Source organism: Pelodiscus sinensis, chromosome 2 (assembly GCF_052426305.1).
Source record: "Pelodiscus sinensis isolate ZL-2025 chromosome 2, ASM5242630v1, whole genome shotgun sequence".
In the NCBI taxonomy this organism is placed as follows: Eukaryota; Metazoa; Chordata; order Testudines; family Trionychidae; genus Pelodiscus; species Pelodiscus sinensis.
Window position 1 is genome coordinate 152,216,060 of NC_143053.1, and position 17,372 is coordinate 152,233,431.

At 44.0% G+C, this 17,372-nt stretch overlaps 1 protein-coding gene across 10 annotated transcripts in view; it reads left to right on the forward strand.

Annotated features, from left to right (window-relative positions):
- Positions 1–17,372, forward strand: part of LOC102455363 (poly(rC)-binding protein 3-like) — a 693,079-nt gene that overhangs the window by 613,044 nt on the left and 62,663 nt on the right. For all 10 annotated transcript variants that reach the window (XM_075921612.2, XM_089776482.1, XM_075921617.2 and 7 more), the window contains one exon: positions 8,170–8,304. In XM_075921612.2, the coding sequence (XP_075777727.1) occupies positions 8,227–8,304 (78 nt within the window). In that variant the 5' untranslated portion in view covers positions 8,170–8,226. The remainder of the gene's footprint in view (positions 1–8,169; positions 8,305–17,372) is intronic.

A 17,372-nucleotide genomic window follows, 5' to 3' on the forward strand; every position in this document is an offset into this window, starting at 1 on the left:
GTAGTTGTATGTGTCTCCTTATTTTGTTGCTTAACCAAGTTAAACATTTTTGTTTTTATAATTTTTCATGTACATCAGTCTCGCCCTGATTATATTTTATTGCTCTCTCATGAACTCACTCCAGTGTTCAATCTGTCGGGTAATGGAGTACCCAGAACTAAACATAAAATTCCAGGAACAGGTGCATCAGATCCCTATAAAGAGGGCCTATTTTAATCTCTGTGCTTCATGATGTGACATCTCAACCTCTAACTTGCTGTCCACTTACCTATCCCTAGGTCTTTTATGGTCTGACCGCTTTCCAGGTTTCTCTGCCCACTGGTACAAATACCTTTTCCCCTCATGTATTAGCTTACATTTCTTCAGGATGAATCTCTTGCTGTTGGTTTCTGCCCACATTTCTCATCTCCATCTTCTTTTATATTCTTGCCTTGCCTTTGCTGGTGTGTGGAAAGCCTTCCAATTTTGTGTAATCAGCAGATTTCGCTAATGTGCTGCTAACACCCTTTTCCATATCACCAATGAAGATGTTAACTAAGACCAGAGTAATGCTGAGCTCTGCAGTAAACATTAGACATTTCCTCATTGAAAAATATCATTCATTCATCAATCCCTCTTCAAAATCCTTCAGAGGAGCCAAAGGATCATTGGTGAGAACAGGCTCTTGTTGCTTTGCTTCCATCCCCATTTTCCCTCATTTGGTATAAAAATTATAGGACCAAATGTTGCTTTTTGTTGCCCCTATGGAATGCCATAAAAGTCAATGGGTCTACCCATGGACAGCAGTGGTCACAATTTGGCCTGCAGAACTGAGATACTTTTAAATGGATTGTGGTTTTAATCAGATCAAATAAATTCATCTCCATGTATTAATCTTTTAGTGCCAAGCTTGTACTTTTTTTTACAGCAACCTCTTGAAAACAGAGGCTTTATAATGGATGTGCAACAGAAACCAGACATAGCTTTTGCAGCACTAAAGTAAGGGCTGTTATGCTTACCAAGTTGGATGCAGCACAGAATCTGCCCAGCGATTTCAGAAAAAGACCACACGGGAGTAAAGTCACTATCAGCTGCCACATTTTCCTGTTATGGCTTCTGGTGTTATATTCTAAACAAAGCAGGGATCTATGGAGTTGATAAGATTTGGTCCCTGAACCACCCTTCACTGGGTCTCTTAAGTAGTTAAGGTGAATAAAATTTGGCACCAGATGGTATTTCACTCAACAGCTGTGTAACAGCAATAAAAAAAAAAATTTATTTAAGAGTTCTGTTTTGCTCTTTTGGGGGTATCATGGTTACATATAATTAGCAAATGGGCAATTTTCCATTTAGCAATAGATTCTCAGCAGTAAAACAAGATCAATTGTTCCATTTCAGAGCTTGCACTTTGAAATCTTTAATAAATATAATATTTTATTTTTCTTCACTTTTGAGCACTTCATCATTTAGGTGACAAACTAGCTTTTGAGTTTTAAGGATTCTGCTTGTTTAAAATCAGTCCTGGAGATATTGATTAGAATGGCTAAATTCTTGGCAAGTATTTGGCTCTTTATTTTGAGTATTGACTGCCCATAAAGGAGTCATTTATCATGATTTTTTAAAACAGGTTTCAAACAAAGATCTGAGAATTTATTTTCTGTATAGTCCTGTAGTTGACTAAATGTTCCTACAATACCAAAGATTTTACTTATTACAAGAGAGCTGGTAAGTGAGAACCGAAATATTAAACCTGTAAATGTTACTTCAAAGCAGCTGTTATAGTGATCTGAAATGGCAGTAAAACACAGTGGGTATTTTTTATTCCTGCAAGTGATGAAGCTTTTACAGGAAACAGACATCTTTCCAGCTGGCACAGTTGCGCTGCTGTGGGAGATACCCGGTCCTTTCTTTTCTCTCAGAGAATTCCCTATACATCCTTGCTTCAAGCAAGCATGATCATGATGACCTAGAAAAAGAGCCTTTCACAGATTGGTATCAGTTCCTCTGTGGTAGGATCTTGCCTTCCTCACTGGGTTGGATGTTGCATGAATTTCTAACCTCTCTACATTTGTCTTCTGGAGCTGCCTTTTCAGCATGTACTTGGTTCTGTAGCTTAGTGTAATCCAGTGGAATACGTCAGGATTTTTTTCTTTGTATTATTGTGATGGCTTATTGCTCATTGTTAATCTATTTTCAAATGTTAACAAATTGGGCTAGCCACAATTACGGCAATTCCATGCTTAAAAACAGACACCTCATATGTAGAAAGTAGTGGTTGAAGTGTATTACATGTGACATTGTTATGGAAATATATATTGAATAAATTATATAGAAAAGACCCTTTTTATTGGGCTGAATGTCCTTAATGTCAGAATAAGGTGCATAGGGAATCAGAAATTCCATGAGTTGGGAGTCAGGTTTCTATCTTAGAGGATGAATTTCCACTTTTTACCATGAGGTAATAATAGGGTTCTACCCAAAATTAACAGCTCTTAGGAGCCCTGCAGGAGGCAGACCTGGCCAGGGTTATCCATGTATTTATTTTCTCTGGGATTTATTATTGACACACATTAATATCTAATAGTGAAGCCACGTACCCTGCTAAAGTTCTGGATAATACAAAACTCAGAGACCAGGCTGTGTAGCAACAAAGGGCACTATGAGTATGTCACCCCTCTCCCCCAGTTCTGTACTCTCGGTACTGGCTTGCCATAGGAAATGGGGTACAATTCAAAATATCCACCTTGATATTCACAGCAATCCATGTAATTGGCCTGTGACCCCACTTATTCCTCCACAGCCTTATGACTGCTACATTCCACTGGATTCGGGAAACTGTTGACCCCTGGAAAGAAACTGTAAAGTGCGGCAGGCAGAAATTTCACAGAAGCCGGATCTAGACTGAAACTCACTTCTGTTAGATTTCAGCCTAACCTCCAACTTCACCACAGACAAGTAAATAAATGCCAACTCATTCATTTGAATTAGCTTTACCGTAGTCCATTTTTACTCACACACATACACAAACCACAAATCCTATAAAATAATCAAGGGCTGTGTCTAGACTGGCATGATTTTCCGGAAATGCTTTTAACGGAAAGGTTTTCTGTTAAAAGCATTTTCGGAACAGAGCGTCTAGATTGGCACGGATGCTTTTCCGCAAAAGCACTTTTTGCGGAAAAGCATCCGTGGCCAATCTAGACGCACTTTTCCACAAAAAAGCCCCGATCGCCATTTTCGTGATCGGGGCTTTTTTGTGGAAAACAAATCTGAGCTGTCTACACTGGCCCTTTTGCACAAAAGTGTTGCGCAAAAGGGACTCTTGCCTGAACGGGAGCAGCATAGTATTTCCGCAAAAAGTACTGATTTCTTACTGTAGGAAGTCAGTGCTTTTGCGGAAATTCAAGTGGCCAGTATAGACAGCTGGCAAGTTTTTCCGGAAAAGTGGCTGATTTTCTGGAAAAACTGGCCTGTCTAGACACAACCAAGCTGTTTAACCTGTCAGTTTGGACAGAAAAGGGAGAGAGAAATCATTTTGATGTTAAAATACTTGGGGCTTGCTCCAAAGCTGCAGCAATAAGGCCATATAAGCACCTGGATGGGAGGATACATTGGAGTGGTATAAAACTGCACTCATCCTATCCCATCAGGCCGGGTCACACATTCCACACCCATAAAGCCCAATTGTATACCCACAATAAATGTTACTTTCATTGAACAAAAATTATAAAATGCAGCAAGTTTCATTCTAAGGGTGTGTCTAGACTACATGCCTCCTTCGACGGAGGCATGTAGATTAGCCAGATCGGAAGAGGGAAATGAAGCCGCGATTAAAATAATCGCGGCTTCATTTAAATTTAAATGGCTGCCCCGATCTGCCGATCAGCTGTTTGTCGGCAGATCGGGGCAGTCTGGACGCGACGCGCCGACAAAGAAGCCTTTCTTCATCGGCACAGGCATGCCTCGTGAAACCAGGTTTACCTGTGCCGATGAAGAAAGGCTTCTTTGTCGGCGCATCGCGTCCAGACTGCCCCGATCTGCCGACAAACAGCTGATCGGCAGATCGGGGCAGCCATTTAAATTTAAATGAAGCCGCGATTATTTTAATCGCGGCTTCATTTCCCTCTTCCGATCTGGCTAATCTACATGCCTCCGTCGAAGGAGGCATGTAGTCTAGACACACCCCAAGTGTCTCTTTCAAACAGAAAGATCCACATAATTAAAAAATACTTCCTGGACTCATTGTACTCAGCTGTTAATATGCTTTACTGGGTCACTGGACTCACTACACCTGAGACTGTTGCTAATGACCTAATAAGGCAGTCACCATTCTATTTTCATGTTAAGTCTGTGAATGCTCTCATATGTTTACTATTTGGTAAGGGCATCTCCTTTTTGGAATCATTCTCTCCTCATGCCATCCTCTTTCCACTACCTAGTGCCTTCCTCTCTCACACCTGGCCCTCACCCAACTGTCTCTTCTGCTTCCACAAGACTGAGGGTACGTCTACCCTACAGCACTAATTCGAACTAACTTAGTTCGAATTAGTTAATTCGAACTAAGCTAATTCGAACTAAGGCATCTAGAACTAAAAACTAGTTTGAATTAGCGTTTTGCTAATTCGAACTAGGGCGTCCACACTGATTGGATGCAGGGGCGCATTTAAGGGCGGCTGAAACTGGTTCTGGCAGGGCATAAGGTCAGTAGTTGCTTTGTGTGTCTGCTGTCTGAGGCTATCTGAGGCTCGTGCTTAAAGGGTCCGGCTGCCTCTCCTGTCTCGCAACACTGCGGGTCCGGGGTCGTCGGTGGGGAATGGTTGTGGAGGGTGGGGAAGGAGGGAAGGGGGGTGTGGAGGGAGCAGGGGGAGGAGGAGGAGGAGCAGGGGGTGCAGGAGGGGGAGCAGGAGGGGGAGCAGGAGGAATTGGGAAGCGGTCGAGCAGGCTCTGAAGGTGGCCTCACAGGGCACGGCCCTGCTCCTCCAGTGCCTCCAAGCTCCTCCGGCGCAGCCTCAGGTCCTCCTGGACCCAGTGGTCCTGGAGACGGAGCTGTTGCTCCAGGAACCGGAGGTGCCGCCTCTGGTACTCCTCCTGGTTCCTGGCTCTCCTGCTTGCCCGGGCACGGGCGGCTGCTGCAGGCGGGGTGGTGCGCCCTGCAGGCCCAGGTGCTGCGGCTGTGGTGAAACAAGACCAGCGGTCAATTACCCCAAGGGCCCAGGTGTGTGAAACCCAGCTCCCCTCTGCAAGGCCAGGGCCCCTGCAGTATCCCCAGCTGCTGCTCCGTGGTGGGCAAGGCCCAGGCGCATGGTCCCGGGGCTCCCTCTCACCTCAGCCCCTCGTACACATAAGGGGAGCATGATGGTACTCACAGGTGGACGCCTCCCCGGCCTCGGACGACACAGGCAAGCAGCTCTGTGGGGTGCCTCAGGGGTCCCGGGTCCTGGGCAGGCTGCCGGCAGGCTCCTGGCTCTCAGAGCCCTCCTCCTCTTCCTCCGTCTCCTGGAGCAGTCCCTCTGCCCCGGGGTCTATCACGTCCCGGGAGGCAGGGACGGCATGAGCCCCCAGGAGGCGGTCCAGAGCCTGGAAGTGGGGGCAGGCCTCCGGGTCGGCCCCTAGCAGGCAGGCCCGGGAGTAGGACTGCCGCAGGTCCTTGATTTTGCAGCGCACCTGCTCCCGGCTGCGCTGGTGGCCCCTGGCGGCCAGGCTGGCAGCCATGCGGCCATAGACTGCCGCGTTCCTGTGGCTAGTGTGGAGATCGTGGACATTGGAGGCTTCCCCCCAAACCTCAATGAGGTCCACGATCTCCGCACTAGACCACGTGGGCGCCTGCCTTTTGCAGCCCCGGGCAGGGTCCTGGGAGCCGCCAGGCTGGTCCTGGGAAGAGGGGGAGGGCTGGGGGGCATCGGGTGGCTGGCTCATGGGGTGTCAGGTGCAGGGTCTGCTGGCTGGGTGCTGGCAGCCTTGAAACTGGCACAAACTGTGTAGCCAGCCCGTGGCCCTTTAAGGGGTCCGGGGCCGGGAGGGGGGCAGTAGAGTTTGCCTGGTGTTGGCCAGAGTGGCCACCAGGGCAAGCTGGGAAGGGCTAGCCTCCCACTAGTTCGAATTAAGGGGCTACACAGCCCTTAATTCGAACTAGTAAGTTCAAACTAGGCTTAATCCTCGTGGAATGAGGATTACCTAGTTCGAACTAAGCACTCCGTTAGTTCGAATTAAATTCGAACTAGCGGAGCGCTAGTGTAGCGCCTATGAAAGTTAGTTCGAACTAACATCCGTTAGTTCGAACTAACTTTGTAGTGTAGACATACCCTAAGTGCTGGATGTCAGATCTAGAGTTGGCGTCACACCACTCCACACACATAAAAGCCCAGTTGTATATTTGAGCTGGTTGGATTGCTTGTTTATTTTTTCCTGGTGAAAACAAGAGATGAGGAGTCTGTTGGCATTTGCAGCAGACATTTTTTACTTTTCTTCTAAAATGCACACACACACACACACACACACACACACACAAAGTTTTCCGGCTTTCTGTTTTGTGACCTTCCCTTCCTCCCCCCCCCAAATTTTTTTTGATGGCACATTTTCAGCCAGCCTTAGTCACAACATTCCTGAACTCACCTGTGAATCAACAGCACTCTACAAAAGGCCACCACCACATTTCTTTGGTGTGTTTCTCCAATGGTAATGTCAGAAGCTCACTGTTATTCATTAGAGGCTTGCAATGATTGACTATCACAAAAGCCCCACTCCTCAAAGGCACCTTACTCCTATTGAAACACCTTTTTAGGAGCTGGGCCAAACTGACTTACTGAAGGTGTGTCAATGGTACAGACAGGAGTTTGTGGTCCCCAGCCCCTTTGGCAATTTTTTCTATTGATCTCTCCTCTGTTTTTCTCAGGCTGGGAGATGCCATGATAATGAAAGGAGCAGTGTAAATAAAAATAATAATCTAAAGGAGGGGCTGCTGGAGTATCAAAGCCACGATCAGATTTTCTACTATACTCCTGTTGGTTAGTGTGTCTTCTCGCAGGGCTTAGTCAGAAGTCCAAGTTCACTGACACTGTGGTACATGCTAGCTTTTTACTGACATGTGCTGGTCCCATACTAGGTTAACTGATCTTGGAACAACTGGCCCTAGTAATCAAGGGAACAGAGAGGACCCATTTATTCTATGCGGTTAGGTCTCACAGAACTGGTTGTAGGGATGAAGTGCCTTTTTTGACCATTCTGAAAATAATGTTCTTCTCTGAGTGTGACTTTAAGGATTCCATTTTCTTTAAGATGGGCCTAAGATGGGCAAAGGTTACTAAACAGTCTCCAAGAAAGCTTTCAGCCTTCTTTATGTGAGGATTGTCTGTCCTTGGTAACATGTATCCTTTCCCCCCCATTTTAATTTGTAATGATAAATGCCCTTGCATTAATAAATTCATAATAGATGCTTGTTTATCCCTTCAAGGCCAGTCCTTGCTGCTTTCATTAGCATGTCAGGATATTTATGACTTTGTGAATGACTGAAAATCTGCCATTTGTCATCAGGAATTAAGAAACATCCTTCTTCCATTTAGGATTGAAGTTGAGCTTTCGCCTTGGAGAGACAGAGCCACCTCTGGGCTTCTTAGACAAAAACAAAGCCAGACAGTGCCCAGATTTACTGCAGCAAGTGGCTCTTCATTACTCAGATGTCTTTGCTAATGTGTCATCTGCTGTTGCTGGTAGGGATCAGTGTTTACGGCTCAGCTAACCATAGGGAACATAAAATCCTCTATTCTGCAACAGCAAGAAAGAATGGGATGGTGACAGCGAGGAAAAGGGAGAGGAATGCAAATGTCTCCATTTCCCAGATAAAACAAAAATGACAACGTATACACACACACACACACACACACACACACAAATATGTCCATTCAAGGAAATACTATATTTCAATAAGTTGTTGCAGTTCTGCCGCACTCAGTAGCTCTCTACTTCAGAGCACATGAAGCCAACAGAATCTTGAAGACTGAAAAGGGAAGTTTATCGCCTCCTCGATGAAGTATGACATACTCAGGGACTAAAATAAAAAATTAAAGAAGATTTTCGCAAGCTAAACCATACTAACAGAAATCAAAGAGGGGGTGTTAGTTGATCTGCGCAGTGTGATATTTTCAGCATTGAAAAATTTCAGCCATTCAAGTGATATCTTTTTTGTTTCTTCAGGTTGACTAAGTGAAAAAATAAGAAACTGCTTTCAAGCATTGAAGATACTGGGCCAGGATGAACACGAAGGACACAAAAGTGACTGAAGGAGGTCTCAATGTCACACTTACCATACGCCTTCTCATGCACGGCAAGGTGATGCTCTTAACATTGCAACAGTGGTTGTCCTTTTTATTTATCTAGATGTCTGTGGTTGCATTAAAGTCTGACTGTGACATTTACAAAGGGCCCTGCTCCTACTCCAATGCAAGTCAAGCAAAATTCCCATTGATTCAAGACCTGCCACTGATTCATTAATGTGACACTGCTTGTGCTGAACTTAAGCACGTATATAATTCCAGTCCTCTTCAGCACAGCACTTGGATAGGTGCGTAAATCAAGATCTTGGACAGGTTAGTTCAGGGCCAAAGGGCCAATATCCGTGTTGTTACAGCTTCACAATTCTGTGGTGCAGGGACTGAGAGCAATTACATAACACACCTCTGTTTCCAATACTTTGTTAATCTCTTAACACACACATGTACTGCTGTAAATTAAAACTTGTTTCACAGGTTCTCACTCTGAGAGCATATTTATTTGCAAATTTGGCAAACCAATTTGAGTGTTTTCTTGTTTGGAAAACATATGTGCAGTACTGGCCTTAGGTATACATTTTTTCTCCTTTAGCAAGGAGATCGTGAAAATAGACATAGATTAAATATTTTTGGAAATATCTCGCTAATATAAACAACATTTCTTTTGATTTATAATGCATAAAATACCTATATTGGGCTCTAGGCAGCAGTATTATACATTAAAAATGCAATTACATCAAACAAAAAACAGCAGCTACTTTTCACCCCCTACTCCAGAAAATAACTGATGAGAAATTCAACACCCATAATATAGCCACCTAACACACATACCAGACTCTCTCATGCCCCATTACATATATGATTCATGTGTGGATCTCTATTTGTAGATAATGCACACAAACTATATTCAAAGAATATTAAGGTTGCAAAGGCAAGTAGGGATGTTAAATTTAGATTAAAAGGCTAATCGAATAATCGATACAATTTGCATCGACTATTCGATTAGTGTATAAGAGAGCCTTGCCTTTGAAGTGTAGCAACAGCCTGGGGGCCATTGCTACACTTCAAAGGTGAAAGCGATGCAGGGAGCACTGGGCCAGCGGGGGACTGATTGAGTCCCCTGCTGGCCCCTTGCTTCCCACAGCATTTCAAAGCAGCAGTACTGCATGGAGCCGGGGGCCAGCTGGGGAGTCCCCCACTGACCCTGACTCTACGTTGTGTTGCTGCTTTGAAATGTGGCATGGAGCCGGGAGACCAGCTGGGGAGTCCCCAGCTGACCCCGGCTCCACGCAGTGCTGTTGCTCTGAGGGCTTCCCTCCTCTTCAAACCCCCTCCCCCCCCCGCCTCTTTCTGATAGAGGCAGCAAGTGGGGGGGGGAGCGACTAGTCAACTAGTGTATCGACTATCTGATAAGCTTTTGCCTATCGGATAGTCGATTAACCTTTCACGTCCCTAAAGGCAAGTCATTGAAAGGGAGAAGATGGCAGAATGAAGATTGCCAATATGACTCAGCCACTTTGTGCATATGTATTAGGACTGTCTTTAGTTACATGATCACATCCTGTTTTTTTCACAGGACTCCTGCCTCCTTTAGTGTAAAGGTCAGAACTGCTTTGAATGAATTAGGATTGCACAATGAAGGAGGCTGTTGTCTGTAGGACTGTTGGCTCCTATGTTGAGGAAGTTGGAAGACATATAGAAACTTGGGTAAGGGAGTGCAGGAAAGGAAAGGATGGCCTTGTGGTGTGGCAGTTGAATGCTGTTCTGAAAAATTGGATTCTATTCCTACTACTACCACAGAGTTCCTAAGTGATGCCGGACAAATAACTTAACCCAGACTTTTCACAAGTGGTCACTAATCATTTTCTGGGTGCCTGAGTTAAGATCCAGGAGCCTAATTTGTAGAGTGCACAGAAGTCAATGAGAGCTGTGCTTTAAACACACAAATGCTGTACAGGTTGAACCTCTCCAATCCAGCACCCTTGGGATCTGACCAGTTCTGAACGTGAGAATTTTCCGGATGAGGGGAGGTCAATATTGTCTAGAAGCATTACCAACACTTCCACTGCTTATTGGGCTGTTAGAGGACATTTAGGGGTAAATTAGGGCTAAATAACAGCACAGAACTCTGAGAACCAGGACTGGTGGCTGAAACAAACTTTATGGGACCGTGGGAAACTTGGCCACACCCATGAAAAGTGGACAACCAGCTAACTAAAATCTTTCTGGACCAGGGAGTTCTGGACTAGAGAGAATGATATTTGTTATTTGTATCTACAATGAGGTGACATTTGTATGGGCTTATCATGGAAGTGGAAGCAAATTTTGCCTTAAATGTTCAATGTAGCATGCATTGTCTAGATATTTAAATGGTCCTTGTGACGACAGTATTTGAGTAATTCATAATATTTAATCATGGATTTTATCATTGTATAATGCTTAGAATGCTAGGTACTCTGAAAAAACAGTTCCTGACAACCTCAAATTAGGCACCCAAAATAGTGGATACTTTTGGCCATAATCTTTGTGCTTCAGGTCCCCATCTGTACAGTGGTGATAATAATATCTCCTCTCACTGGATGGTTGGGGAAATAAATTAATTAGCCTATGCGAAACACTCAAGTACTGCAGTGAAAAAGTCCAGTAGGAAAGTAATAATTATGTCTTCAGAGCAGGGCTTGATTAGTGTGCAGTAAATAAAGCACAGGGCTACGTATTAAAAACCAAGGAAAGATCAGAAAAATAAATTATCTAGGGAGGTTGTAGAATCTCCATCATTGGAAGTTTTTAAGAGCAGGCTAGACAAACATCTGTCAGGCATGGTCTAGATAATATTTAGTCCTGCCTTGAATATAGAGGACTGGACTCTCGAGGTCCCTTGCAGTCTTACAATTCTATGAAAATATTGAATGACTGTAGTTCCCCCGCTGGGTCCGAGATGACACAGGGGCCCTGTGAAAAAAAATAGCATATGATTATGTAATTAAAGACTATATCATGATGCATACGCATAAGGTGGTCAAATTAAGATTACAGGCCAACCTTAGCTCTGGCATTTCCAAATGTCTAGTGCTTAAATTTATAAGCTCAGTCATTTTATTTTTAGTTAGTTAGTGTTTGTGTGTAATTTCCTAGGCTTTTAAAATAAGAAAACTGAAGAACAGTTCTGTCATGTGCTGTGATATGTTGCCACCCACAAGGATCATCAGAGGGCTTGGAACCTTCAGATCTACCACATAGACTTCTACCACTTGAGCTATCAGTGTAACTGACAGCAATAGTAGAAAGTCATTCTCTCTTTGGTCCAGCACAAAAAGGGGATGAGACAGATTGCCAGAGGGTTCATGGATCTTTGCTGACAGCAGAGGAATGGTGAGATTCAGGAATCTTGGTTTCCATCCCATGCTCTGGAGGGAAGTGTTTTCTAGCAGGCACAGGCTCTTCTACTAACACCCCTCATATTCACTCCCTCCCCCCTGCCCCATCCCACACTGGTTCCTATACCCATTCTCAAAGTCCAGCCAATTCCAGTCAGTTTCTCATTCTCCAACCTCTAGTTTTAGTCTGGCCAGGCTCCTTATCCAAATCTGCTTCTTCCCCCTTCCTCTTGCTCATTTTTTACTGGGGCAGCAAAAGGGATGTCCCTGACATAAATGCCACCATTGCCAAATTTCATGTCCCTTTTCCAAAGTAAGGGGACACAATATCTGATCAAAAAAAGGATCACCAGAATTGTTTAGTACTGAACAAAATTCTGTATTTTTCCCTAAGAAGTGGGTGAATCATTTTGGCTGAAATTGAGGAATTTTCAGCTAGGGAAAGCCCCATAGCATGCAAAACTTAAGTAACTGAAAATAGTTTCTTATAATGGGGAGTATCAGGAAAACTTAAAAAGCTTATGTGTGTGCATAAAAACCTAGCTTGTGGTTCTTAAGAGTCCATCCTATAAGATACTGGCCAAGTCCAACACAGCACTTAAACAGATGGGTTTTTTTATGTCTGTGATTAGTCCCATTGGCTCCAAATAAACTGCTTTTGTCTTGTGTGAATGTCTGGATAACACCAGAAAGCAAAGTTGCTGTCAGAATCAAGCCCTTTATGTAACTCAATGAGTATCAGGACATTTTCATTAAACTTTTTTTTTAAACTAGTGTAAAGCAATCAGAAAGGAAATTAGAAGGAGTTAATTTTCTGTGTTGAACGCCGTGAATTGGGTGCACAACCACAGTTAGCAATAAATGGTTGTTATGTGTCTAATCTTCAATTAACATGTAGCCCTGAGGGTTTAAATTAAACCCATAAAAACAAGGAAATTCAAAGTTAAACTGGAAATATACCATACATCCTCAGTTAACAAGGCACAATGGATGTACTCTTAACTACAGTATGCTCTAATAAAGTGCCCTATTGTGCCTTAACATTGTAGAGAATGTATTACATTATAATTTTTTTGTATATTAAATTCAGGGCCTCACATTTGCTTTGATGTCATCTTTGTGATTTAAACATGCTAATATCAATGTTAGAGTTAATGTGAACTAACTGCCAAGAGGTCATTCTGAGAGCTGTGAGTGGCTCTGAAATGGAGCAAGAAATATGCTTCCACACTGTTTCTTAAGATTTGCTGCACTAATGGCATCACTGGAAGTTGCTGTACTGTAATTAGTGTTCCCAGACAAAACACTTAATGGGGCCAGCATTTAAGTTGTAAATAAGGATTCATAACTTGCAGGGAAAAGTGGAAATATAGGGGAGTCCAAACCTTAACTCAGTCTCTATAATTGTGTTACCTTCTGAACTCCTACATTAGGAGGTTAATATCTTATGACAGCTGCATTATAGGGATGTCAAATCCTGTTTAATTGGTTAGCCGGGGATGGTGGGCTGGAGTGGGCCTGCCACTGGGCTGGAGCAGCCCCTGCCTGTGATGGGCCAGGTCACCCCTCAGGCAGGGGCTGCTCCAGCATCCCAGGTGGAATAGCCTCTGCTTGAGGAGCATCCTCCTGCTTGTGGCAGGTGGGGAGCTACTCCAGCCTCCCACTAGTTAACCTTACCTGGTAAGGCTCACCCATTAAGAGTCAGGCTTACTGGTTAACCTGTTAAACATTCACATCCCTACTGTGTTGTATTTCATAAATAGACATCTTAAAATGCTCTTCTCTACACTTAACTGCACCTCTATAGCGCTTAGTGAAGACGCTACCTGTACCAACAAGAGACCTTCTCCAGTCAGAGTGGGCACTCCCCCTTCCCAAGAGGCAATGGGGGAAGCTCCCCAGTCAACATAGCACTGTTTACCCCTGAGTGATGTGGATATACTAACATATTTGTAGCGTAGAGCAACCCTGTGTAACCTTAATTAGTTCACCCATAAAGCTTGGTGGTTTGGGGCAATTGAAACACATATACTTGGGTAGTTTTCCTATGGACTTCAAGAGGAAGATGGACTTCTTTAACCATGTCCAGTACATATTATGTGTCATGATATACACTGCTGTGCTCCAAAGATGACGTCCACAGACCCTAGGAGGCTAACTGTTTTGAAGTATAGCAGGTTAATATTGTAAAAACATATTACGTTGACTGGCGTGAGGGAAGTCATACTGTACAGGGAGCTGGGTAGACTTACATTGTGTGTATATGATGTGTAACAGATGGGGGAGGCATGATTTTCATTTCATCACTGAATTAAATCAGAAAAAGGCTGTGGAGTCACAGATGTGTGTGAAACCTCTCTAAGGAAGATTACGATCAGGGCCAAGATGTTTATTCTGCTGTCTCATCAGAGGATTGTGAATGAGAGGACAGTCTCTGATCTTTCGTGGAAATGGTTGTATATGAGGATGATACTGCTTAGAGTTATACAAAGCTCATATGATCAGTGAGAAAGATGTCCTGTATTCAGGCATAAGGCTCATGTTTCACAAAGTTCAGCAGAGATGGAATAAAGAAAGTGAGGACAAAATTAAATTTGTTCTGGCTACTCTAATGCTCCATTTCCCTATTTCAATTCTTTGTTCTATAGTTTTCAATCTTTGTTCTATAAAATGATAATGTTCTTTCAGGTTCTTCCCCATTAAGGAACCTGCATATTCACAGCCATAATGTCATTTTACCTCCATTTTATGTCTGGGAATTTCCTTAGTCTTTTTAGAAAACAGTGTTTGTTTTTATTTTTGTGAAGTACTGATGTGGTTTGAGCCCCCACTGGAGACCATCCCAGGCTCACAAGCTATGCCAGAATCCCCAGCCAGTTTTATAAAATATCTCAGCATCATGTGCTATGCCAGTCACTAACTAATCCACTTCTTGAGGCTTTGCCATACTTGGATGCCCAGTGAGAAGGTCAAAGAGCCACAGAATATGCTCCTTGCCAAATCTCCTTCCCAACATTCACATCCACCAGCCTTCCCCTGCCAATAGGTCTGCCTGGGCATTCCCAAATACCTAGCTGCCCCTCTGGGCATTGCTGCAAAACTCAGCTATTCCCCGGTTCCACTCTAGATCTCTTTCCTCAGTCAGTGAGCTGCCAGAAACTCTCACAAACTCAGCATCCTTCTGATCACCCACAAAACCCAAATTTTATTAAATACTTTTCTGCTCTCCCCAGACACATCTACTCACCCAGCCCTTCTCACTGCACCCAGATACACTCGCCGCTTCTACTCAAGCACTTTTAAAAACCCCATAGAACTGTAGGACTGGGAGGAACCTTAAGAAGTCAGCTAGCTCAGTCACTTGAACTCATGGCAGCACTAAGTATTATGTAGACCGCTACAGGCATTTATCTAAGCTGCTCTTAAAAATCTCCCCTAATGAAGACTCCACAATCTCGGTAAAAAATGTATTACAGTGTTTATCCACCTAGAGAGGAAATTTTTCCCACTGTCCTACCTAAACTGCCCTTGCTATAATTTAAGCCCATTGCTTCTTATCCTATCCTCAGAGGTTAGGGAGAATAATTTTTCTCCCTCCTCCCTGCAACATGCCTTTTCTGTCCTTGTAAACCATTATCGTGTTCCCCCTTGGTCTTCTTTTTTCCAGACGAACCAAACCCAATTCTTTCAGTCTTCTCTCATAGGTCATGTGTTCTCACACTTTAATCATTTTTGTTCTTCTCTGGACTTTCTCCAATTTGTCCACAGCTTTCCTGAAATTTGGTGCCCAGAACTGCAGACATCACCCTCACAGTTCTCATTGGCCACAGTTCCCAGCCAATGGGAGTGTGAAGCTGGTGTTGGGGGGCAGGAGCAGTGCTTGAAGCCCTCTGTCCCTACCCCATCCTCAGAGCTGAACCTGCTGTCTGTTTCTGGGGAACAGCACAGAGCCAAAAAAGTAGGGGCTAGTCTGCGTTAGCCCTGCAGCTCTGCTGACCAGCCTGGTCAATGGTGATGACCAGTCACAAGGGTTCCTTTCAACTAGGCATTTGGTCAAAAACCACGCCAGGCAACCCTAAGGCAGTCACTTCCAATTTTGTATGTGTACAACTGATTGTTCCGACCTAAATAGAGTATTTTGTATTTGTCCTTGTAGAATTTCATCCTTTTTACCTCAGACCATTTCTCTCATTTGTCCAAATTAGGGATGTCAGGGTTAATCAGTTAACTGGTAATCATTGCCCTTACCAGGTGATGCTTACCAGTTACTTGTTAACTGGCAGTCCGACTGGGCTGGAGCAGCCCCCCACCTGAAGTGGGAAGGGGACTGCTCCAGACTAGCCAGGCCCGCCATACCGAACCACTGGTGGAGCAGCTTCCTGCACACCTGTGATGTGGTGAGCCCAGCCTGGTCGGAGCAGTCCCTGCCTGTGGAGCAGAGCGGGAGGCCAGCCTGGTTTGAGCAGCCCCTGCCTGCAGCTGGCCTGGCCTGGCCTGGCCAGAGCAGCCTACCCTGCTGCATGCCAGGCTGGAGCAGCTCCATGCCCACCCCAGTTCAAATGGTTAACCAGCTAAATGTAATGTTTAACCAGTTAACTGATTAAATGGGATTCTACATCCCTAGTCCATTGATAACTTCTCTCTGTGAATGGTTTTCCAACCAGTTACGTACCCACCTTCCAGCTAGATTATATTTTCCTAGTTTGTTTATGAGGTCATAGAAGACCATTTCAAAAGCCTTTCTAAAGTCAAACTATACCATATCCACTGCTTCCCTCAGACACAACGCTAGTTACCCTTTCAAAGAAAGCTATTAGATTGGTTTAACAGGGTTTGTTCTTCACAGATCCACACTGATTGTTACTTATCTTCTAGGTATTTGCAACTTGATTGCTTAATTATTTGCTTCATTATCTTTCCAGATACTACAAAGTTCCCTACCCAGCATCTTCTCATTCCCCAGATGCCTTTTACCACTCACCCATTGGTCACGACTGCCAAATTTTGTGCTACTCCATCTCCCACCATGTCCATTGCTTGTAGCTGTGAGTATTGGCCATATACAATATTTATGTTTATGGTCATATACAAATTACTTGAAGATATGCAAAAATATTTGCATATTCACAAATAATATATATGAAAGCAACACACGGAGCTATACAAATCTTGACAGTTAAGTCTTCTCACAGAGTATACTTACATTATTTGATACCTGCCACCTGAATTCAACCGCAGACATTGATACAGGGATGAGAAAGAGAAGAGAGTGAGGAGTAATCCAATGAGGTTGCACAGAGTGAAGGTCAGTGTAGAATTTACTTTGTGTAGTGCAGAGAGGTAGAAAGAGTGAAAAAGAGATAGCAATATAGAATTTTTGAGGCCTGATTATGATCTTACTTTGTCTAGTTTTATGATGTGTAAAGCCATTGAACTCAGTAGATTTGCTTCTGGTCCTAAACAGACGTTATTTGTATCAAATAAGTCTCTTTTACAGCATCTGGGGCTGTGGGCCCTTTAAATCACCGCCAGAGCTTTGGGCTGCATGCTCCAGGCAGCACTGAGGGCTGACTGCCCTGGCCCCATCCCTTCTACCCAACACCCCACCATTTCCAGGAGCTCCCCCCGCCCTCCACATACACACACCTTGCCCAAATCTGCCGGCTCCCCTCAAAGTGAAAATAAATTCTCAGGTTTATATAACAGCAGGCATAGGAAGCTGGTAGGACAGCCCCGATCTTCACATTGCACT